This window comes from Papaver somniferum, unplaced genomic scaffold (assembly GCF_003573695.1).
Source record: "Papaver somniferum cultivar HN1 unplaced genomic scaffold, ASM357369v1 unplaced-scaffold_24, whole genome shotgun sequence".
NCBI lineage: Eukaryota > Viridiplantae > Streptophyta > Magnoliopsida > Ranunculales > Papaveraceae > Papaver > Papaver somniferum.
Window position 1 is genome coordinate 4464289 of NW_020634374.1, and position 23903 is coordinate 4488191.

At 37.5% G+C, this 23903-nt stretch overlaps 3 protein-coding genes across 3 annotated transcripts; all 3 read right to left on the reverse strand.

Annotated features, from left to right (window-relative positions):
- Window positions 1-10171: 10171 nt before the first annotated feature.
- LOC113340945 (protein MAINTENANCE OF MERISTEMS-like) lies at window positions 10172-11027 on the reverse strand. The gene is made up of 2 exons (XM_026585994.1): window positions 10533-11027; window positions 10172-10441 (listed from the first exon to the last, which is right to left on the reverse strand). Exons 1-2 carry the CDS (start codon window positions 11025-11027, stop codon window positions 10172-10174), a joined length of 765 nt encoding a protein of 254 aa, XP_026441779.1.
- Window positions 11028-13989: 2962 nt separating this feature from the next.
- On the reverse strand, window positions 13990-16108 carry LOC113340946 (L-gulonolactone oxidase 2-like). The gene is made up of 3 exons (XM_026585995.1): window positions 15416-16108; window positions 15084-15339; window positions 13990-14970 (listed from the first exon to the last, which is right to left on the reverse strand). Exons 1-3 carry the CDS (start codon window positions 16106-16108, stop codon window positions 14153-14155), a joined length of 1767 nt encoding a protein of 588 aa, XP_026441780.1. The 3' UTR covers window positions 13990-14152.
- A 695-nt stretch (window positions 16109-16803) lies between these two features.
- LOC113341083 (putative ATPase N2B) lies at window positions 16804-22810 on the reverse strand. Its single transcript, XM_026586111.1, has 14 exons — window positions 22567-22810; window positions 22019-22155; window positions 21776-21918; window positions 21321-21466; window positions 20827-20906; window positions 20104-20361; window positions 19856-19966; window positions 19494-19616; window positions 18825-18946; window positions 18679-18748; window positions 18260-18352; window positions 17875-18002; window positions 17396-17537; window positions 16804-17082 (listed from the first exon to the last, which is right to left on the reverse strand). The coding sequence occupies exons 1-14, from the start codon at window positions 22712-22714 to the stop codon at window positions 16930-16932; spliced, it is 1854 nt and encodes a 617-aa protein (XP_026441896.1). The 5' UTR covers window positions 22715-22810; the 3' UTR covers window positions 16804-16929.
- Window positions 22811-23903: the final 1093 nt, after the last annotated feature.

The following is a 23903-nucleotide window of genomic DNA, read 5'->3' on the forward strand; positions in this document are numbered from 1 at the left end:
TCACTGGAAGTTATGATCTGTTTTAATACTTTTAAGTGATTGTAAGAGTGGTTTTAATGTGATTGTAATATGGAAGTTATGATCTGTCTTTATGTAATTGCTACAATCGGAATATTATTAATATAACACCCTACCGATTATCTATAAGCGGTAGTTTATTTGGTTAAATAAGCAACCGATTACTACAATCGGATACCTTATGAGTTAATTTGGTTTCCGAATGTTATGTTGCTTGGATACAGAAAACAAAGTTTTCTTCACATTGTCATAATCGAAGGAAACATATAAAATAAACCTACCGAATACTATAATCGGAAGTTTAAGAAGTTCACCTCGTTACCGAATATGGTGTTGTTTGGTTACAGATCACAAAGGACTTTAGAGTGTCATAATCGGAGGCTAAGGAATCATGTCAGTTCCCGATTATGGTGTTGTTTGGATACAGAAAACAAAATTTTCTTCACAAAGAATAATCGTAGGAATAATATAAACTAACACTACCAATGATACTAATCGGAAGTTTAATAAGTTACATTAGTTCCCGAATATGGTGTGGTTTGGTTACAAAAAAAAAAATTATTTGTTCACAAAGCATAATCGGTAGGCAACGAAATTCATAATCTTCCGAATCTGATGTTTTTTTGCAAAATCCCCAGATTCGGTAGGTACATAATATCAATAGCTCCCGATTCTGACAATAAATTTGCAATATCCCCATAATCGGGAGCTTTGTATATAAAGTAGCCTTCCGATTGTTTGTATAAAATTCAACAGTTTCATATCTCTGCATCTGATTCGCTTGCGATTCATCGTTAAATGTATAAAGATAGCAATAAAACCATTCATAATTCATAAAACGAACCATTCACAAACCATAAACATAACGTACCAACTTATAATCCCACATAATCCGACATAAACAAAGTTATCCATAAAGTTAACAAAACACCGAGAGTTTAGTTTTTCCTATTTGCTTTGACTTTGCGAGCTTTACTACCTCTATGACTTGGACCAACATTATCATTGGTTTCATCAACTTGAGTGCTCGATGACACCCGAGTTCTTTTGGTTACCTTCTTTGTAGGTTGCTTGCCTTTTTCCCCAAATTGAGATGCATAATCTTCATTGTCAATGTTATCAATCAACTCTTGGTGCTTTTTTATCTTCTAAAGTGGAACAGGCACTCCGTCGTTTATGCAATTAGTGCACCATTTGGACAAAGGCTTGAACCTGCTCATCTTTTTTAAAACATAGCATCCCATCAAACAGTTATTACTCTATTTTGACCCATAATATTAAACTAAATTAACAAAACAACACGTACCAATCTATCAAAACCCGGAGGCTTATCTTTGAGGATACTCTTGTAGGAAGCTGGCTTTGCTTTAAAATCACGTATTACACGAAGATGAAAAACATTCCGGTACCAATCCATATAGTTGGGAGCATTTTCAAAACCTTGTGTTAGAGCATAGCTCGGTCGTCCTCGCGTGCGTTGCTATATCAAGCATGTTTTTCAATGTTAGTGATCAAAACTATGAGTCCTGATTTCTAGTCTATTATAGCTAAGTCTCGGACTAGGATATTAAAGTGTAGTTGAGATCAAGGACTTCATGGTGATTCATCATACAACGACGAAGATCTACTCAAGGAACCGTGAAACATCATTAACAAAAAGATATGTGCAGACTTCAACTTATCTATCACTCAAAAGTCTATCTATTCTATCTCCTACTTCTTATGAGACAAAAATTCGTATGCTATATATACTGGATCATAAACATTTGACATTTCGAGTTGAGTATTCACTACTTATCTTTTTCTCGAAATCGTGTGTTGGTAAAGCATTTCGCTTTCATCAAGTTTATCTTCACCTAGTGACGAAAGTCATGAAATGTTTCAGTTACTTTGAGAATTGCTCTGACGTGAAACGTTCTGTGAATAACGGCTATATAACGTCCTCTGAGAATGTCTCAATGATTGGAATGAGAGTTTAGCTTACATAACCATGTATTCCTTAATCTGAAGTTTTCGAACTTTGTTGATTAAGAGAAACCGGAGGAATTGGCTTTGCCAAGTCCGCGAACTGACGGAAGTTCTGTTACCGAGAATTTCTGCTGGGATTTTCCAAAAACTCATTTGCGTGTTTAGTCCGCGAACTGGCGGAAGTCTCTTTGCCGAGATTTTCTGTTGAGTTTGGAAAACTCTGCCGGTTGCCTTAAGTCCGCGAACTTGTTTGTGAGCTTAAGTGGTTATGATCTAAAGATGTGCTCTGAACATAAAACTTAAATTACTAAGGAATGCTTTATGCAAAGCGTGGCTATAAAGTTCATGAGCCGATTCATCGAATCGAATCATCTTTGTTTCAATTGTGTCTTGTGTAGTTACATAAGATCTCATAGCAATTGAATAACTCTCTAACTAGTTCATTTGAGTCAATTGAACTAGTTATGGTGAAGAAGAACTAGGTTAATATGAATTGCTCATATGGTTAACCTTTTGGGTTACTATGTTGAACCAACATAACGTACACGTTTGGGCATGGTTTTCACAAACCCAGTAAACGTCTACCCAAGTGTGTGTGACAAGCTAAGTTTTCGATCTAATGATTGAGAAATATTAGCTTGAATCTAAATCAGGTTTTCATCTAACGGTGAATATGGATTGCTTTGTAATTAAGGCAAAACCCTGATTTGAAGGCTATATAAAGGAGACATCTAGCATTGTGCAAAACTAATCCCCACACGTCTGTGTGATACTAGTGCGCTCGCTAGAGTCGATTCTCCTTTAACATTTGGTTTCCTCTCTAAAACCAGGTTAACGACTTAAAGACTTCATTGGGATTGTGAAGCCAGACCGATACTACTTTTATCGTAGTTGTGTGATCTGATCTTGCATCTTCTATCGTACGAGTACAATCTTTGATTGGCTTGATATCGTGAGAGTTCTACGATAGGCAAGATAAAGAAGTCACAAACATCTCCGTCTCACTATTTGTGATTCCTCGACAAACCGCTTGTGTAGTCAAGAAGGATTGTTGAAAGGTGATTGATTAATCTAGGTTGTTCTTCGGGAATATAAGACCGGTTATCAATTGGTTCATGTTCACCTTGATTTTATATCTTAAGACGGAACAAAAACCTAGGGTTTTTCTGTGGGAGACATATTTATCCTTTGATAGACTTTTCTGTGTGAGACAGATTTTTTTATTATCAAGTCTGCGATTTTGGGTTGCAGCAACTCTTAGTTGTGGGTGAGATCAGCTAAGGGAATCAAGTGCGCAGTATCCTGCTGGGATCAGAGGCGTAGGAGTACAACTGTACCTTGAATTAGTGTGAGACTGATTGGGGTTCAACTATAGTCCAGTCCGAAGTTAGCTTGTAGTAGGCTAGTGTCTGTAGCGGCTTAACATAGTGTGTATTCAATCTGGACTAGGTCCCGGGTTTTTCTGCATTTTCGGTTTCCTCGTTAACAAAACTTCTGGTGTCTGTGTTATTTCTTTTCCACATTATATTTTATATAATTGAAATAATACAGGTTGTGCGTTAAGATCATCAATTGGAAATCCAACCTTTGGTTGTTGATTGATATTGATTGGTCCTTGGATATTGGTCTTTGGTACCGTCCAAGTTATTCCTTGTATTTGATAAAGACTCGCTATTGTTTTTAGCTTGAGTAAAAATCAAATCAAGAGAGAGATATTAACTCCTTGAGATACTTTAATCTGGATTGAGTCTGACTGTCTAGTTGATTCTCTAGCAAAGTATTTAGGAGTTAGTCCATACAGATTTCTAAGCGAAATATTGGGTGGTGTTGTTAGACCCCCGCTTTTTCTATTGGTATCAGAGCAGGAAAACACGTTAAGACCTTATAAGTCTGTGTTTGTAGCAATCTGAGTCTGTGGATAGAATCTCATACGCATACCAAAAATGCCTCCTAAAGCTGTCAACTTTGTCAAGTGTCTCGGAAATACCTCAAAGGGTCACTCCTTAGATGATTCTTCCGAATCCCGAGGTAAGAAGATTGTTCCATCCTGTGTTGGTCATTCTTCCTCCAATGAGACATTGGACATAATGGAAAAGGCTGAAAGGAGCTCACCAGAATTTCAAAAAAATCTACAGAGTTTGTTGATCTCAAGGATCATGTACAGCTCATTGATGAATTTGAAAAGTCTATTGATCTTGAACAGGTACTCTATAACATTATAGGATCATTCTCTAAGGAAATTGAGAAACTTCTTCAAGAAAACAATATACAGCGTGAAAAGATTTGTGATCTTGAAAAGCTGGTTAAAGAAGGCTCAATTAGAGAAAAATGTTTGATCAAGACGCATTCATCTGATCTTGACAGACTTCATGTTGAGAAAAAGAAACTTGAAGCATCACTTGTCATAGCCAATGGACAGTGCAATTCCTTGGAAAAGGAAAACTCTGTTTTAAAGAAAAATTCTCCTTCACAAACTAATTCTCATGAGTTACTGTGGAGAATGAAATTTTCTTCAGATGAAGATTGTGTCAAGAAAAGCTTTCATAACTTACAATCTTCTCCGGTAGCTATGAAGTTTAAACAAGTACCAGTTATTGCTTATCCTCCACGAATATGTACCTTATGTGGAAAAGGAAATCACTATGCTATCCATTGTTTTGCTAGAAACAAACGTGTTTCTGAACTTCAAAAATTGCTCCTTTCTACTGTCAATGGAGTAAATAGTCGGACGACTGCTACAGTGAAGGTCCCTTTCACAGGAAACCAGCATCTTATAAAAATGATCTCTCTCCTAGAAATCATTACAGGACATTTGTAAACTCTCGGGATACCTATGAAAGCATCTCATGTGCTTATAAGAACAAATCTGGTATATCTAAGTCTAGTGTGTGGAGACCAATTTCGGAAAATCCCCTAGAACCTATTTTTAGAGGTCCTAGACTTTGTTATCAGAAAGGTTTCTCACCAGTGATTCTTAGAAGGACTGCAAGACGCACCATTTTCCCTGGAAGCTACGGTGAAAGGACAAGAAATGCTGAGATAAGATATCCTGGAGGAAATTACAGCTACTCTCTCAGAACCTATGGTGAGACTATGTCTCCCTCTGCTACCTAACATCAGAATGTTATATTCTTGTATCTAACTTGAGAGATACAAGGATAAGGATTTGAGAGATGCTCAAGTATTGTGCTATTTTTCTCTAGCTTGTATATATTTTGATGTAATTCTCTTCTCTAGTTACCTTTTCTTTTGTCACTATGACCTTTTGGGATGGAGAATCTTTGAAAGCTGCACAGTGTGCAATATTTCCTCTTAGGGACATTTGTCTTTTGGTCGGCCCACGAACGTCCACATCTCCTCAAGGAACTCTAGGTTTTCTAGCCAGGGCCTTCACAAACATATATAACTCTTATACGTGTTTCATTTTTCTTCAGAAAGGAGCTCTATGGAAATTGTTCCCAAAGAAGAAGTTAACCCTATGGTTGAGGATGATCTCAAAGGATGTGATTCTGGTCAAGAGTTTATACTGAAGAAGATGCTTGAAAGAAAAGAGTATAACTCTTGGATTGCATATAAACCAGCTTATTGATGGACATGCGAAAATCCTTGGTACTCATTATATCTTGATCAGAAATCAGAAGAAAGTTATCCTTGATTGTGCAAAGGCTCGTCATTATGCTCGCATTATTGATCAGAAAGTTAATGTTCTGACGTATGAACATGGTGTGTCTACAGTCAACATAATCAAGGATATCAGTGACTCATACTTTGATGGACCATTTCAGAGGTATGAAATTATCAAGGAAAACTGAGGATATTTTCAGATACCTAGTATGTCTTCTTTTGAGTTGGAAGAATAACTAGTGCTTTGAATAACGAAGATTGTGACTACACTTAGCTATTTTTGTTTTCCTCTTCTTAGGTTTATTGGTTTTTAAATTCTAAAAATATTTGGAGGATGATATTATTGCAGTATTAATCTGTATTGAAGTATTGCAATATTTTTATGGGATATGTATTGTTTGCGTCCGTGAACTTGAAGGTCCCATATTGTGTCAAAAGTAAAGTCGTTCATAAATTGATATTCGTATTGATGAAAGGACGAATGGACTTTTGACAATTACAAAAGTTATGCCTATGCAGTCATTTGTTTGATAGAAAATAGGATGAAATCTTTTGTTTGACAAGGATAAATTCTATTATGTTGTTATGCAAATAGTGATGGAAAATAGAATAGATCCTTGTATGTTATCCACGGTATTGATCTTCATTTATCCATTTTGTTATGTTTTACCGTGAAGGCTCTATTGTGTATCTTATGTTGAGCACCTTACAACTATGTCGATTAATATTGGCCTTGTTGGTTGTTCCATGAGATGTTATATGTTGAGCATTCTTGAACTAAATTAATCATCTTGATTGGTTATTTAGTTATTTGCTCCGAAAGTCTTCTTTTGTCGAACAAAATCTTTTGACAATTAAATTGATTGCTTCGGTGATTAGTTTGATTGTGTATTCCAATTAGATTAATTGTAGGTTCTCTTGTAATTAATCTAGTTGAGTTTTCATATATTCCACAAGTTCTTGTGTTGAGTATATGAACGGTTATATTAATCATGTTCTATTGGTTGATGTAGTCGTATATTCCGTAAGGTTTTCCTTATGTTGAGTATTTGAACGATTAAGGTAGTCATCTCTGTGTGGTTATCTTAGTCGTAGCTCCGTGGGTTTTCTTATGTTGAGCACAATCAGTTAAATTGATCACTTTTGTGGTTTGATTTAGTTGCGTTAAATTAATCATGGGTTTACTTGTGATTAATTTGGTTGAGTTTTGGATATAAAAAATCATTTCCATGGTTTTTGGTGTCCAATTAAAAAATCCTTCTTTTCTTTCGAAATTAAGGTCGCTCTTGTTGTTCTTTCGGGAATGACATCAAATGGGGGAGAGTTCTTCTGAACTAGTGCTTAATGGTAATATCTTGCGAGGTGTGCGGTTGTGGAATTTTATAGGGGTTATCTTGTATCTTAAAAATCCTTGATGAATGCATTTAGCTTCGGCTTTATATTGCATCTAAATTAAGTTGGTATGTATTTTTTCTTTTAGTCTATGAAATGTCTCTTGTGGAAATTTCATTATGATCCCGTTCTTTTACCTTTGCCAATTTTATTGACAAAAAGAGGGAGAAATAATGTAGTTCATACTACAAATACATATGGTTTTAGGATCATTGTGTAAGGGGGAGTGGTTTCCATGATCGAGATGGAGTATTGACTAAGGGGGAGTGATACATATCACCATAGTATTGTTGTTAAAGTCGTGATGCAATTGGACTTTGATGTTACATAATGATACTATGACACTGTATAATAATGATGGAGAATCTCGATTTCTCTCATTGTTATATCTATGAATCTTCAACAACGGTGGTGCTAAACTTACAACCTTTGGGATCAGTGGAGTACTTGGAAGGACGAAGATTTCAAGGAACGTTGAAGATTAGACTATGGAATAGGAGCCACTAAAGTTTATATTTTTTGTATTCCATATGTATTAAAAGTTTTGTCACTAAAATTGACAAAGGGGGAGATTGTTAGAGCATAGCTCGGTCTTCCTCGCATGCGTTGCTATATCAAGCATGTTTGTCAATGTTAGTGATCAAAACTATGAGTCCTGATTTCTAGTCAATTATAGCTAAGTCACGGACTAGGATAGAAAAGTATAGTTGAGCTCAAGGACTTCATGGCGATTCATCATACAATGACGAAGATCTACTCAAGGAACCGTGGAACTTCATCAACAAAAAGGTATGTGGAGACTTGAACTTATCTATCACTCAAAAGTCTATCTATTCTATCTCCTACTTCTTATGAGACAAAAAGTCGTATGCTATATAGACTGGATCATACACATTTGACATTTCGAGCTGAGTATTCACTACTTATCTTTTTCTCGAAATCGTGTATTGGTAAAGTGTTTCGCTTTGATCAAGTTTATCTTCACCTAGTGATGAAAGTCATGAAAGGTTTCAATTACTTTGAGAATTGCTCTGACGTGAAACGATCTATGAATAACGGCTATATAACGTCCTCTGAGAATGTCTCAATGATTGGAATGAGAGTTTAGATTACATAACCATGTATTCCTTAATCCGAAGTTTTCGAACTTTGTTGATTGAGAGAAACCGGAGGAATTGGCTTTGCCAAGTCCGCGAACTGAGTTTGCGAACTCAGTCCGCGAACTGACGGAAGTTCTCTTACCGAGAATTTCTGCTGGGATTTTCCAAAAACTCGTTTGCGTGTTTAGTACGCGAACTGGCGGAAGTCTCTTTGCCGAGATTTTCTGCTGAGTTTGGAAAACTCTGCCGGTTGCCTTAAGTCCGCGAACTTGTTTGTGAGCTTAAGTGGTTATGATCTAAAGATGTGCTATGAAGATGAAACTTAAATTACTAAGGAATGCTTTATGCAAACCGTGGCTATAAAGTTCGTGAGCCGATTCATCGAATCATCTTTGTTTCAATTGTGTCTTGTGTAGTTACATAAGATCTCATAGCAATTGAACAACTCTCTAACTAGTTCATTTGAGTCAATTTAACTAGTTATGGTGAAGAAGAACTAGGTTAATATGAATTGCTCATATGGTTAACCTTTTGGGTTACTATGTTGAACCAACATACACGTACACGTTTGGGCATGGTTTTCACAAACCCATTAAATGTCTACCCAAGTGTGTGTGACAGGCTAAGTATTCGATCTAACGGTTGAGAAATATTAGCTTGAATCTAAATCAGGTTTTTATCTAACGGTAAATATGGATTGCTTTGTAACTAAGGCAAAACCCTGATTTGAAAGCTATATAAAGGAGACATCTAGCATTGTGCAAAACTAATCCCCACATGTATGTGTGATACTAGTGCACTCGCTAGAGTCGATTCTCCTTTAACCTTTGGTTTTCTTCTCTAAAACCAGGTTAACGACTTAAAGACTTCCTTGGGATTGTGAAGCCAAACCGATACTACTTTTATCGTAGTTGTGTGATCTGATCTTGCATCTTCTATCGTACGAGTACAATATTTGACTGTCTTGAGATCGTGAGAGTTCTCCGATAGGCAAACATCTTCGTCTCACTGTTTGTGATTCCTCGACAAACCGCTTGTGTAGTCAAGCAGGATTGTTGAAAGGTGATTGATTAATCTAGGCTGTTCTTCAGGAATATAAGACCGTATTATCAATTGGTTCATGTTCACCTTGATTTTATATCTTAAGACGGAACAAAAACCTAGGGTTTTTCTGTGAGAGACAGATTTATCCTTTGATAGATTTTTCTGTGTGAGACAGATTTGTTTATTATCAAGTCTGTGATTTTGGGTTGTAGCAACTCTTAGTTGTGGGTGAGATCAGCTAAGGGAATCGAGTGCGCAGTATCCTACTGGGATCAGAGGCGTAGGAGTACAATTGTACCTTGAATTAGTGGGAGACTGATTGGGGTTCAGCTATAGTCCAGTCCGAAGTTAGCTTGTAGTAGGCTAGTGTCTGTAGCGGCTTAATACAATGTGTATTCAATCTGTACTAGGTCCCTGGGTTTTTCTGCATTTGCGGTTTCCTCGTTAACAAACTGGTGTTTGTATTATTTCTTTTCTGCATTATATTTTATATAATTGAAATAATACAGGTTGTGCGTTAAGATTATCAATTGTAAATCCAACCTTTGGTTGTTGATTGATATTGATTGGTCCTTGGATATTGGTCTTTGGTACCGTCCAAGTTATTCCTTGTATTTGATAAAGACTCGTTATTGTTTTTAGCTTGAGTAAAAATCAAATCCAGAGAGAGAAATTAACTCCTTGAGATACTTTATACTAGATTGAGTCTTACTGTCTGGTTGATTCTCTAGCAAAGTATTTTGGAGTTAGTCCATACAGATTGCTAAGCGAAATATTGGGTGGTGTTGTTAGACCCTCGCTTTTTCACCTTGGTTGGCTGCCCTTCCTTGGTTGATAAAGTAATGCGTCCTTCTATCCCAATGGAATTTACAGGATGGTGTACCATTGTAAACCACCGTGATAGAATCTTTATCCGACTTGCACTCCTCCAGTTTCAAAGTGAAATTTCCATGGATTTGATCATTTGGTATACATTGTACAAACCCGTGTTGTCGCATCACCCTTGAGGCACTGTACATCACATATCATGTGGGGTGCCACAACGGTCCAAAATAAAGAGCCAAATCTGATCGACCCGCGATATGTCCATCAGCTCGGTCTTCCTTGTATGGATAAAAGCATACGTCTTGGGCTTTCAGTTCATCCAAAATCTCCCTCAAACGAATCAGTTGTTGTTCCTTTGTCCTAGAATGGTTGTCATCGAAGACGTACTTTGTTCCTCTAGGGTCACCTTTCGCCCATGTCGGGTTTTCAATGGCCAATCCCAAGATATGGAAGTGGTCGTAGATCCATGTCTATATTGTCATTTTTGCAAGTATTAGGAAATTGATTCTTCAATGGTAGAAAAATTAAAAAATAGCCACATGTAGAGTTAATAAACCATACCTGTAGTAGACTCACGTTCCCGGCCACTTGGCTAATTCCAAGCCTCGACGCCTTTCTCGACTCTTTCGTCAACCACGCATGGCATGCCGTTCCCCAAGAGTACTCATGCACTTTATCGAGAGGATCCAGAAGTTGTAAAAGGTTGGCGTCGACCCGATTTCCACTGGTATTGGGGAAAATGACACATCCCAATACACGTAAGAGATATGCGGTAGCTGCGTGGTTGACTTTCTCATCGGTTAAAGTTCCTTTCTCTTCTTTTTCCTTGGTGCCCTTGAACATATCAATCAGAGTACCCATGTTGAACTGTCTAGTTCTATATTTCATGCATCTTTTGAACTCAGTTGTTGATGTTTCTTCATCCCAACCCAAACACTTTTTAGTTAGAGAATAAAGTTTGGGCCATTCCAACAACTTTGTGAACTCATCCCTGACATCTTTGCCATCGACAGAGAGTCTAAGAATCTGCACAACATCATCTGGGGTAATCGTCATCTCCCGAAACGGCATATGGAAGGTGTCGGTCTCCGGATAAAGTCTCTTCACAAACGCCGATATACCACCCGGTCATGTTCTAACATAGAGTTCTCCGCAGCATCAACCAACCCAGAATTTGCAATAATTCTCTTAAACCTTTCACATTCATCCTTCAAAGGCCAATCCAGCATTTTAGTTGGTGCGGCGGTCGGTTTGAGTATACGAACCGCATCGGAATGATACTATTAAACACATGACAATTAAAAAAAAATAACCTAAAACTATAACCCTTAAAACTATTACGAAGAAAAAGATAATAGGTAAATAAAATGGAAACGGTTATTACCTCGGTTTCATATATTTCTGTGGCCCAGGAGTCTTTGTATCCAAATAACAATTGTCCTTCATCCTCCGGCAGCCCAAGGATTACACCTTCTGGAATATCTGCACCTTCAGTCTTTGTGGGACAAGGTGTTTCGCTTTCTTTCGAGGAGGATTTTCTTTTCGGCTTCTCCTTCTTCTTGCGCACCATTACCTTGTCCTACTTCTGGTACTCTATCTTCGGGTTCTTCTAGTTGAATTTCTGGTTGTGATTGTGGAGCACTTGGTTGAACACCTTCTTGAACTGGTTGTGATTGAGAGGCACTTGGTTGAACACCTTCTTGAACCGGTTCTGATTGAGGGGCACTTGGTTGAACACCTTCTTGACTTGCTTGTTGAGTTCCATCTTGAGCACTTGAAGCGGCTTTAGCAGTCCTAGCTATCCTTGCACAATTAACTTCCGATTATGATCGATTTAGACCTCAGTAATGAAAAACGGTCTACAATCGGTAGGCAACATAAATATTTACCACCCGAATATGAAAAATGTTCTTGTGAAATGAAGAATTCGACCACAATCAGGAGTTTAAAACAGTAACTAACCTACCGAATCTGGGCAATAACCGAAAACCCTAAAAAAAAACATTGATTCGTCGAATTGAAGCAATATAAACCAAATTAATGGAAGAATCTTACCTAATCGGCGCCATTTCAAGTTGCCTTGGAGTTTGGCTATCAGTGTCGCCTACATCAGGGACTTCATCTTCTTCGTGTTCTTCGGGTTCGTGAGTTAAAACCTCTTTATTACGGACATGCAATCCAATATTCGGATCCTCACCGTGCACTACGTTTTTGGTTCGAGCTTTCTTACATTCCTTTTCTTTCATCTTTATAGAGAATAATCGATGATGATTCGATTCGACGATTAACGATGTATTGAACCGGAGTTTAACGAGGGGGAAGTTTTCCTCTCTGAAATCGGAAGGGAAGAGGAGAAGAGGAGTTGAAGTTGAAATGAAATGAAATGAAATGAATTTAGATTGACATTGATTTTATCTGTCAAACGGTTATTAATCGGTAGGTAATACCACCTCATTAGCTACTGATTGTTGAGTAGCCCAAAATCTGTAGAGGGGGTTACTTATAACCTACCGATTATTGAAAGCCCCAAATTGAACCTTTGTCAAATTCTATAGTTTCGAAGGTACAGAGCCGACCATAACCATTTGGTTCGTCTTTTGGATGTAGCCATAATCGAAAGATAAATAGATTACCAAACTCCCGATTATAGGTTGCCCCAAAATGAGTTTTTTCTATAATCCTTCATTGCAGGAAATTTGAAATCTACCATAATCGGTAGGAATTGTTACTTTTACCCTCCCGATTATGGGAAGCCCTAAATCGTTAGCTTAGACATTTTTTTGTTCGTCCGATTATACAGGAGCCCCAAATTTCACCATTGCAAAATTCTAAAGATTTCTTATTTCTATACTTTAGCAATCGGTAGTCTCGTGAGGTTCTTTTTCCTACCGATTGTTATAGAAGCCAGATACGAGTATGACACAAAATCGATATTAATCGGTAGTATAATATCGTTACTAAGCTTCCGATTTCTTTATAATAACCGGGCACAAAATAACTTCCGATTATGTAAGGGCATTAACGTATTCTCCGTATTTTTGGACATCCGTTAACGGTGTATATGGGTTTGGAATAAAAAAGTCGTCCCTATTTTTTTTTGGGTCCCCCTAAAAATGCTAGGATGAATAAAGCGGACAAAATTACATAATGTTTTGATCGTAAAGGTTAGAAATGATATCATCGGAAAGAGGTTGAGCCCCGGGCTCCATCAATATTAACGCTGGAGGAAGCCATAACTCACTCGAGAATTAGGTATCAAATTCTTCGGAAAGAAGGGATCATCAACACGGACCTTTGATGAATTTTTAAATGAAACTGTTGGTCCAAATCAAATTCCAGGTGATGGTGTCTTCACCGTCGACCAAGTGATTAGTGCTTTTGCTTCTTTCCGGACCATTTGATACATAATTCTCAGTGTGTTATTGCTTACTACAGCTTTGATTTTGACGGAGCCATTGAAATTCACTGAACTGTTGAGTAGAGGAGTGGGACTATTTATATTGGGGAAACTCACTGAATTGTTGAATTATTTTGATGGCGTAAAGAATGAGGACAAAGATGAGATGAAGAAGCGAAGAGAGAGGAGACGAAACAGCACCACCCACTCACACATCAAAAGAGGTATCAGGTTCTCCACCGAAAGCATCAAAGGAGGTATCAGGTTTCATGCATATGTGGTTTCAGCCCATGGAATCCATTGTTGCTTTCTCGAGAAAGCAAAGCCAAATGTTGCTCCCTGGAGGAAGCACCAAGCCAACTAATTTGCCAAAATTGAGCGTTTGCCTGTTGCGGTCAGAGAACACTGTGTTATGGCCCCTGCTCTACATAGATAGGTGCAAAAGTTAAAATTTTCAAGTATTGGTTGAGCCGGGCATGATGGTTGTTGTGATCCTTGTGGATGCTTTTACAAGCTTTCATGAATCATAAGCTACCCCACATTACATCAAAATTTTGTATCCAACTCAAGTTAAGTTTGCTATCTTTACAATTTTTCACATGTGGCTTGCCGACCGCCCAACCTATGCTAAATTAGCAATTCTACTTGCCCGAGAACAGGGATCCAGAAGTGGTATCAGACTCAACCGCATATACAACACACTCTTAATACAACAAATAAATTAACAAGCGAGTTAGAATACTAGGTGTTGCAGTCGCTGGTGGTTCATACGAGCGACTGTGAATCAGACTTGTTTAAAATGTCTACATACTCTAGCATCCTTATAATCACGACCAGGTCGACAAAAATATCCCTTCTCCGGTGCACAATGTAAGTCGTCCGAGCATATACACAAGCCTTCCAATGCACAACCTCCCTTGACTATGCTTACTCCGTCGCCCAAACCAAGAATTTGATCAGTCCATTCACTAGAAAATATCCCGAACGGATCGTACAAGTTTTTCACCTTCAAAAACTCTCCGGCTTTAGCAAACTTTCTGATCACACCTTCAAATGCAACATTCCGGTTCTTACCCCAATGTGGTATTCCACCATGCTTGAAAATACCAAGCTGTTCTACTTCTTCGAATACGTCTTCGTGAAGTCGTGGTTTATTAGGATTTTTACTTCTGTAATAAGTTATATCGAAATCTATGGCGTCTTCTTGTTTACCTAAGTAAGCATTGGAAGCTTTTACGTATCTCATTAGTATTCCATTATAGAGCTCCGCGTTACAGAAAGATTGCGGTTCTATATCTCGTAGTTTCTGTATATCTTCGATGAAGTTCTTAACGTTTGGTAGTGCAATGCTAATTGTTGTTTGATGAAAGTATTGACTTTTAACTCTGTGATCCCATGGACATGCTGTTATTTGATTATCATGTGGACTATCCAGGCAGCTGCCGGAGGCTTGTAAGCGATTCTGGAAACCTATTACCGGATATCCCTTAAATGTCTTGCCGTCGTTTGTAAAGCTTAATCCGGCTGTCGCTAAAATGGAGGTTGTCATCTTTGCAGTTATGCATTTTCCATTAACATCGCGTGTTGATTCTTGACTCTCTTCTGTTAAACAAAAAAAACACACCATGCATATAGACAAACATAAACAAGTGGTAAGTCTTATAAATTAATGACGGTACGCCATGCATGCAAGAACGATCGATTAATGTACGCACCTAAAGATCTGATTATAGCCATTAACAAGGTTGGTGTAGACCGGAAACCGATGAAATTGTTGAGACCATTTCCGGATACATTAGATGAGACGCGGTCATCAATCCGGTATACCGCCTTTCGTTGGCTAGGGTACCATGTTATGTCTGCAAACTCGTGTTCTTTACCAAAGTTGACTGCCTGTTCTTCCAAATCTGAGTCGTTGCTCTGGAACATTGTAATGGACCTTTTGAACATTGGTTCCAACCTTAGAGTAACCTGCAAAGACGTAAAAGATGGTTTTGATACTCAGATTAGAGAATGAGCTCTGCAATATGATAAGAAAATATATTACCTGCGAAATGACTCCAAGCACTCCTAATGACACCTTGGCTGCATTAATATGTGGGTGACTACTGTCAATTATCCGGATCTTTGCGTAACCTTCACTGCTTCCGGCAGGAGTGATGATTCGAAGTTGTTCGATATAATCATGAACAGAACTTCCAACACCCCACAAACTACTACCATGAGCACCAGTCGAGATCAACCCACCAATGGTTAAACCCCACCAGTAAGGTCCGTTGGGCAGTGCCATGCCGAACTTGGCAGAACCCTCGATCACGTCTTTAAGAGTTGCGCCAGACTCAACAGTCATCGTCATAGTGGATGCATTGATTGCCAGCGTACGGTTGAGATATAGAGTGCTTATGAGCATGTTATTCCCTTTTTGACTGTCAGGACAGACCAATTTGGGTATACTGTGAGAGTAACGAGTTGAAACCTTGACCTTGGTTTTGTTCTTAGAAGCCATTGATACAAATGCAAGAAGTTCTTGTTCTGTTTTTGGGTAGTAAACATTTGAAACTTCACATATAGTCCTATCAGGAAATTCTCCATAAGAGTTGGTTACAGTACAATGTGAACTGGTTTTGGATGACAAACAGTTTATAGGATCATCTGGGGGGCTAGAATTCACCCAGAAAAACGACAGGAATAGAGTGGTTAATCCTACGCAGGATATTAAATTTGTAGCACTCTGCAACATTATGTGTGACTCAGTCGATCTATGATTCTGTCGCTTGGGTATGATGTATATACTGGTGTCATGGTGCGGTTTTTGGCGTGCAAAAGATTTAGACTTTAGAGAGGTGCATGGGATGCTGCGGTCGGTAGAAGCAACCCAAAGAAAATGATGTGGAGTACCTTACCTTTCAATGTAGGGTATCTTAAGAGTTTTGTTTAAGAGTGGTGATTCACCATGGACCTCAATTACATTTTACTCCACTCCCCTTTTCTAATAATGGAATCCACACAACTACCTTATGGATCTAAAGGTTTTCGTATATATATGAAATGATAATGTCTCTCATCGACATCTTCAACTACGTACCAGATTACTAGGGAGAGCATCAAAATTCATCTTAAATGGATTTTGGTACACTCCCCATTGGCAGCCATGATCATCTTGGCCTTGTTAAAAACTGGCTGACAGAGAAATGGTCAAAAAAAAAAAAATCATAAAGCAAATTCTAACCAACTTTGTACTTAAACCTCCTCAGAATAAGAAAATTTTGAAGACACATCTCATAAAAATGTCTTCATGACTAGACTAACAGGCATGAAACTGACTAAGCTTCCATAATGGTCCAACTTTCGCAACCTTGATTTTACTCGGTTAAGACTTTAAATCACTAAGATCAGTTTAAATGAGGGACAACAGTTTGCATTACACACTACAACTGATCCATAATAGAAAGCTGCAGCAGCAATCTATGAACCCATTTATTAAAATGATACAAACTACAAAAGTTGGAACTTATTTTGTGAAACATGAACAACAATAAATCATGAGGATGAATGGAGCAACTAAAATGAGACTGCTGGTTCAGATGAAGGTATAGGTTTTGAAGTTCTTGGATGAGCATCACTCACTACATGTTGATTCTTTTGGAAATAGGGATGTATCTGTGAAACTTTTTCCAAGTACAAAGAGCTCTGCATTTCAATCAGTCTTGAAACCTACAGGACGATAAAGGTTGTCAGATGTAATTACTGTAAATCAACACATGGGACGCCACTAAAGACGATTATAAAGTGTTCTAGTGCATTCAGAAAGACAGGAAAAAGAGATAGAAGCCAGGATTAAACTCATATCATTAGCATGGGTTGTAAGAACCCCACAGTGACTGGGGAAGACATGAATGCATGGTCTTGTGGTTTAGTTGGCCGTCTACCTTACGGTTAATCAAAAGGTGTGGTTAATTTTGATCACCATTATACACGGATCAAACAAACTCACAATAACATAAATGGCTAGATTCAGGTAACTTACTGCTCTACGGAAGGCAAACATCTCTTCTTGTCCTGATAATAGGGACTGAATACCAGATGGTGCACCACTTGAACTCACACTTCCTTTTGCTAACACATCTCGACGTAGTGCCCCACCCTCTGTCTCTGTCTCGAATTGAAAACTGAAAAAATAAAATATAAATTTTTTTTTGCTAGCATCAAACCATGAATGTCTAAACCAACCCCGACATTGCATAATGTAGAGTATGCTATTTCTTTCAGATTTTGCACAAACACTGTGGTGACCTCTTTTGCTTCACTCTTGACATTTATATTTGTTATTCAAGGGTAACTACTCAAATTTCCCAGTAAAGAACTCGTTTTAAGCCTATTGCTGGATAATAAATGTAAAATATGTTGCCACAGTTTTATAACTGGACATCCTAAGGCCTAACGTTCATGGTAAACCGCACAGGGTTTGATGATAATGTATTTGCAGCTGAAAACAAGAAAAATTACCTCTCCAAATCAAAAAGTGTTCCCTCATCTGTCCCTTGAAATAGATTATCGATAGAAGAAGCTGCAGTACAGAAAAGGCTGCAGTGATGATTGTATAACTCATCGACGAGGGTGATAAATCGGCGTGCCTGATACATAAGAAATTGATTAAGAACCATGATAAACAGATACACATTTCTTTTGGACAAATAAGGTGTCTAAAACAGAACAAATTGGTAACCCCGGCTATTTAGCAATTAGCTCATTTATGCCAACTCTAACTAATTATTTCGGCTTTCTACAGGTGGCTTCAACTATAACCACAGTTCTTTTAATTAGTCTGAGCAAGATCAGAGTTGTTCGAAACGAATTGAAAGAAAAATCCATAAAAATAACAAAGAAATACCTTGTCCCTAATGCGCATACTCATCACGGGAATGTCTGATACAAAAATAGTGTGGTAATTTTTTGCTATTGCAATATAGTCTGCTGCTCCAACCTGCAAGATAAAGATAAGGGCATGTCTTCAGAAAACATGATGTGGCAGGACAAAAAGTTAGAAGAGAAAACTTATGGTTGTATATGTTCTGCATTAGATGAGGAAAAGAGGTCTTTTTGTATGGGAAAGAAAAGCTGTTTTGTTACTTCTGCAAATTGATTCTCTCGCATTCTTATCACATTTCAACATCAACAACATTTTCTTAATTATGGCAAATGGTAGATAAAGTACCGATAGAATTGAGATTGTTAAAGTAATCTCATTTATTACTACTGACTTCATCGAATACAGTTTCTTTATTAGGATTAAGTTTATAGATATATTACCGGGCGACCACATAGATAGTCAAATGTGAAGCGCGCTACCCCATTACAGCTTTCAGGAACTTCCAAATACCTGAGCAGAAAGCATGACAGCATCAGTTGGCAGATGTTTATTTGCGGGTTTAATCAAGCAACGTTTAAGTGTATACCTTCCGAACATCACAGGGATAGTATTGGATACAATCTTTCCACCAGATTGGTTGATGACTTTAGACCACATTTTCTCAAATTCTTTAGCTGCCTTATCATCCAAAGGTGACAGGTAGCGAACCTAAGGACAAGACATTGAAGGCCAATCGTTGGTTATATTTATCATAGTAAGTTCAACAGATATGATTTACTGCTTCTCATTTTTCTCATGCTTTCAGCATCACCATTCCAGCCTTTGTAGAGATCATCAGTTAGGATGATGTTATCTAATAAAGTAAATCCAAATGAAGGTTACAAACTTCATCCAGAACCTTTTCGAAATCTATAATGTTCTTTGCCTATATGAAGCACACGAAAATATTTAGAAAAAGAAGGAAAATGAATATTTTAGTAAATTCTGTAAAACACCGGGATCTTTTTGGAATATTCAGCATTGGAGATAGGTGGAGGAAGAGGAAATCAAGGACACCCTTGGGGAATTGCAGTAAGTTCATCATCAATTGGTCATTTGTCAAGTAAGTTAGTACCAAAGACAGATAGAATCATAAATCTGCAGATGATAAAATCATGCAAGAATCAACAGATAACAGCTAACAGATACACAATCATGAACGCGGGCATAGACAGGTAACAACACAAATAATTAGCACACAATTAAAACTCTTCACCTGATCTATGCTGCTTTTTGCTATAAAACGGCGATAATCAATCTCACTTCCAATCAAAACATTCTGACAATGCTCATCCAATTTGCGTACCAGTTTCAGGAAAATTTCCTTCTGCATGCCATCCTAGTGTTGCAAAAAAAAGAAAAAAAAAAAAATCAAATGCGAGAGTGAAAAGGAAAGCTTCTACTGGAAAAAACGTGCATATCTAAGTACAAGAATCACCCCTAGTGAGGAAGTACAAAAAAAAAATATGATTATGTTCTACAGTACGATTACAGAGCACCATGATGTTATATTAAATTAAGTAGCTAGCACCAATAGATGGAATTGGGTTGGTAGCGACTATCAACGAAACAAAATACCTGATTTAAATCTTCGGGTGCTCTATTACTGGTAGCCACAAGAACAGTCCCAGTAGTTAACAATCTGCTCAGAATTCCAGATAAGGCGATGATAGCGAACACATCAAATGTCTGCGATAGAAAAACACAAAACAGATTATCAATTAATCTGTATGTCTGTAACCACATTTATAATATTGTTTCCCTAAGCCTCGTAAAAGGATTACTTAGTCCATTTTGCAAGTACTAGACCTGCTTTTTTGCAGCACCTGTATCTCATCAAAGCAAAGAATGCTGGCTCCTTTTTGACCTGCTTGGCGATCTAGAAGAAATTTGTCTGCTACAGCAGGGAGAATGTTTTTCAGCTGCACTTCTTGTTTATATCTTTCTTCTGCGGCCAACCATTCTTTCACCTTTGTATCGAAAGGAAGGTTCATAATCCAGCTAGAAATGCTTGACTGTGAAGACTTCTCCTCCACTTGTTTCTTCCATAGGTTATGCATATGTTCATTTATTTCAAGCATGGCCTACAAATAACATTAAGAAGGCGTAAGTTTCATAACTAGAGGTACAAAAATGAGCTGAAAGATGCATGGATATACATCACAGTAGTATATAAATGTCACATATGATCTCTGTGACTTCTTTTCAAGTTAAAGTCAATCCCAATTCAAGAGAGGAAGACCACATGATTTCAAGGACATGTTTCTTGGAGAGTGTTCAGTTCTGCAAAACCATTACTCCTGCAAATACTGTTTGCTTCCAGACAACGGGTGGCAGATTAAAGCATATGCATGCATTTACCTTCCCCACTCTCTTCAAACTTAAAAATAATAAGGCCCAAATAATAATGCTTTGGCATGTGAAACAGGAGCAGTTTATCTTCTCCTGTTTCTTTACCTTTTCGATTGTGAGGACAACAATACAGTGTTCTCAGGTAGGGAAGATATATATATATACACAGAGAAGCGTGATTGGTAACAATTCCTCACCTCGTGAAAGTGATACCTTTGCCTGTGTGGAATAATACCTTCAGTGGAACTATAAAACATGTCCATCAGCATAGTTTTTCCTGGAAATGCACAATGCACGAGTATGTATTTTAGATATGAATTCCACATATCAGCAAAAGATAATAATTTACTAGATAAGATAAGGTAATAGAGAGACTGCAACATATTTTCTTAAGAAATTGTAAACAAAAATAATAGAAAAGGAAGAGACAAGAGGTTTTTCTTAGACAATGACTCAAGCAAATACTGGAAATATGGATAAAGGTTCCATTATTAATATCCTAATAACTGGAATTTTTTAGACAATGACAGAAGGTTTTTCCTAGATAATGACTCAAGCAAATGATGGAAATATGGATAAAGGTTCCATTATAAACAGCCTAGTAACTGGAATTTCTCAGGACAGATAAGAAATAATCATACTAAAACCATTTGCTCTACAGAAGCACATGGTCAATGTCCAAATAACATACCACTTCCAACATTTCCATACAAATATAATCCTTTAGGGGCAACTGGAGCAACTGGACCGTGACCAACTGCGGAATCCAGCCTCCTCTCTCGATTAAGATATGAGACCCATTTACCCACTCCTGGTTCTACACTATCGTTTCGTTTCCTGAGCCACAGAACATAATTTATTAATAAAACAAACAAGCACTTCTTTCCCACGGTTAATATAATTCAATCTACTCTTTAGAATATCAACAGTATTTCAGTCCATTAAACTTAAACAAGATAGCTAAAGAAACTAGAAAAGAAAACTAGATAATTCCTAATGGAAGGCTTTCCAGAAATTATATCAAAACTGCACATACAAAAGTAGATTTTCCAAGAGCAGGCATCGTATTTTCATCCCCCTCTAATTAAGAATCAAAAACCTCTCGCACAGATATGTATATAAACTCCTATAGAAGCTAGAACTAACCGTATAATATACTTTTCCATAAAGGAACTCCTTTTTTTGTTGGCTGCTGTCCATACACCACCCTGTTGCCTAGCCTCAGCTTCCTCTGTCAAAAGCCTTCGTCTCTCATCCTCTCTACTCTTTTCCCATTTGTCCAGCTTTAACTGCAACATGGAAAAGTGAGAGTTATTTTTTATGTTACAAAACAAGTTCAGAAAAGCAAATACTTCATCGAATAACATCATTGACACGAAAAAGGCATACATGATATTCCTCCATATCTTTCTCATACTGCTCCAACCTCCCAAGTAAATTCTGCAATTCAATAGCCACTTTTTCTTGGAATGGGTCATGTTGTAGCTTCCCTTGTTCAACCAAGCTCTTGTACTTAATAAGAGGTCCTATTTACAAAACCAAATCCAAAAGTCAACAAAACACAATCAGAAACATGATCAAGTACCACTATATCTCACAAGCTTTTGGAAATATTCATTCCACTATTTACATATTTGTGTAAAAATATGTATTAATAAGCTTTTGGAGCCAATTTGGGGAGTGGGGGCAGTTGCCCCCACCACCATTGGATCCAACATAGGATTTTTCTCATGTATTATACAACAGTGAATCTTATAATTTACAATTTTTGGTTGGATTTTGAAAAATTACGAGGTTTCAAACATAATCCTAAGCTTCAAAATTACCTAAATTTGATACAAAAACAATATCAAATTTGAACTCAGTAAACAATCGTAAGAGAATCACATTATAGAAGAATCAAGATGATTAAAGTTATAGAAGTAAACAATTCGAACCTGGATTCTTTGAGGAGGAAGATGAATTGTTAGAAGAAGGATGATTACAGTAACAACGAAGAATCACATTTCTGTGAACATTAGGAGATCTGCGAGCTAGGGTTTCACGAATTAAAGTTCGTGATAGAGATATTGAAATTCTCCTCATTGTGTGAAGTATTACCGAGAAGAAGAGAGTTCTCCAAATGATCGGGGTTTTCCTGAAGTAGCGCCATTTTTGATTGAATCATGGCATGGGGAAAAAGTGTAAACATAAATGAAGCAGGTGACGTGGTTTATTAGTGACCGGTTGGTTTTAAGAGAGTGTACGACACCTACTAGCAAGTTGGGGCATTCCCCCTCCGGATAAATCGGGCGACTAACTCGGCGATTGAATCGGCGCAATTCAGAAAAATTCAATCTTGATTTTTTTTATTCTAATGTTCGATCTTTGAATTTCTAGACCTTCTATCTTCTTTTCTAGTTCCTATAATTTCTTTAATCATTTTCTTAATGGAGTTTTTTTCAATTTCTCTTTGAGTACAGGTCGTTGGTGTTTGGGGTTTACTAGTTGATTTGAGTGGTTTTTCTTCACAAATATAGGATCAAGGATAAGATAATTCTTATTATGATAATTTTATCGATTCTGGTTACACAGCTCATGAATATATAGAGCCCAATATTATGATAAAACAAAGATCCTATATACTAGGAAACAATATATTATCCTTAAATAAGGATATATATTAACACTCCCCCTCAAGTTGGTGCATAGATATCACACATGCCCAACTTGTCCAGAAAACTCAAGTATTTTTTGCATGACACTCCATTTGTGAGAATATCTGCAAGTTGTTCTTCAGACCGAACCGGTGGCAGCTCAATAATGTTGTTGTCCAGCTTCTCTTTGATGAAGAACATGTCAACCTCCACATGTTTAGTACGATCATGCTGAACAGGATTATGAGCAATATCACGCGCAGCTTTGTTATCACAATACAGAGTAATAAGATCCTTGAGAGGAACCCCCAAATCCTTAAGGAGAAGCCTCAACCACAAAGTTTCACAAATGTCATCTTCCATACCTCTGAATTCAGCCTCTGCGCTTGATCGTGTAACAATATTTTGTTTCTTACTTCTCCAAGTAACTAAGTTACCTCCCACAAAGGTAAAGTAGCCTGCAGTAGAACGTCTGCCATCTATTTCTCCTGCATAGTCAAAATCTGTATATGCCACAACCTTTTTATAATCTTCATATTTAGAGAATAAAATTTCTTTTCCAGGAGCAGACTTCAAATACCTCAAAATACGTAATACTGCATCCATGTGTTGTTCACCTGGATTGTGCATGAATTGAC

Coding starts and splice junctions, on each gene's coding strand:
- LOC113340945 (XM_026585994.1), bottom strand. CDS start 11,027: ATGACGATTACCCCAGATGATGTTGTGCAGATTCTTAGACTCTCTGTC. Junction 10,442..10,532: donor GGAACGTGAGTCTACTACAG/GTATGGTTTATT, acceptor ATGACAATATAG/ACATGGATCTACGACCACTT.
- LOC113340946 (XM_026585995.1), bottom strand. CDS start 16,108: ATGTTGCAGAGTGCTACAAATTTAATATCCTGCGTAGGATTAACCACT. Junction 15,340..15,415: donor TGCTTGGAGTCATTTCGCAG/GTAATATATTTT, acceptor ACGTCTTTGCAG/GTTACTCTAAGGTTGGAACC. Junction 14,971..15,083: donor GGCTATAATCAGATCTTTAG/GTGCGTACATTA, acceptor TTTGTTTAACAG/AAGAGAGTCAAGAATCAACA.
- LOC113341083 (XM_026586111.1), bottom strand. CDS start 22,714: ATGAGGAGAATTTCAATATCTCTATCACGAACTTTAATTCGTGAAACC. Junction 22,156..22,566: donor TTCCTCCTCAAAGAATCCAG/GTTCGAATTGTT, acceptor TTTTGTAAATAG/GACCTCTTATTAAGTACAAG. Junction 18,003..18,259: donor GTATGCGCATTAGGGACAAG/GTATTTCTTTGT, acceptor CTTATGTATCAG/GCACGCCGATTTATCACCCT.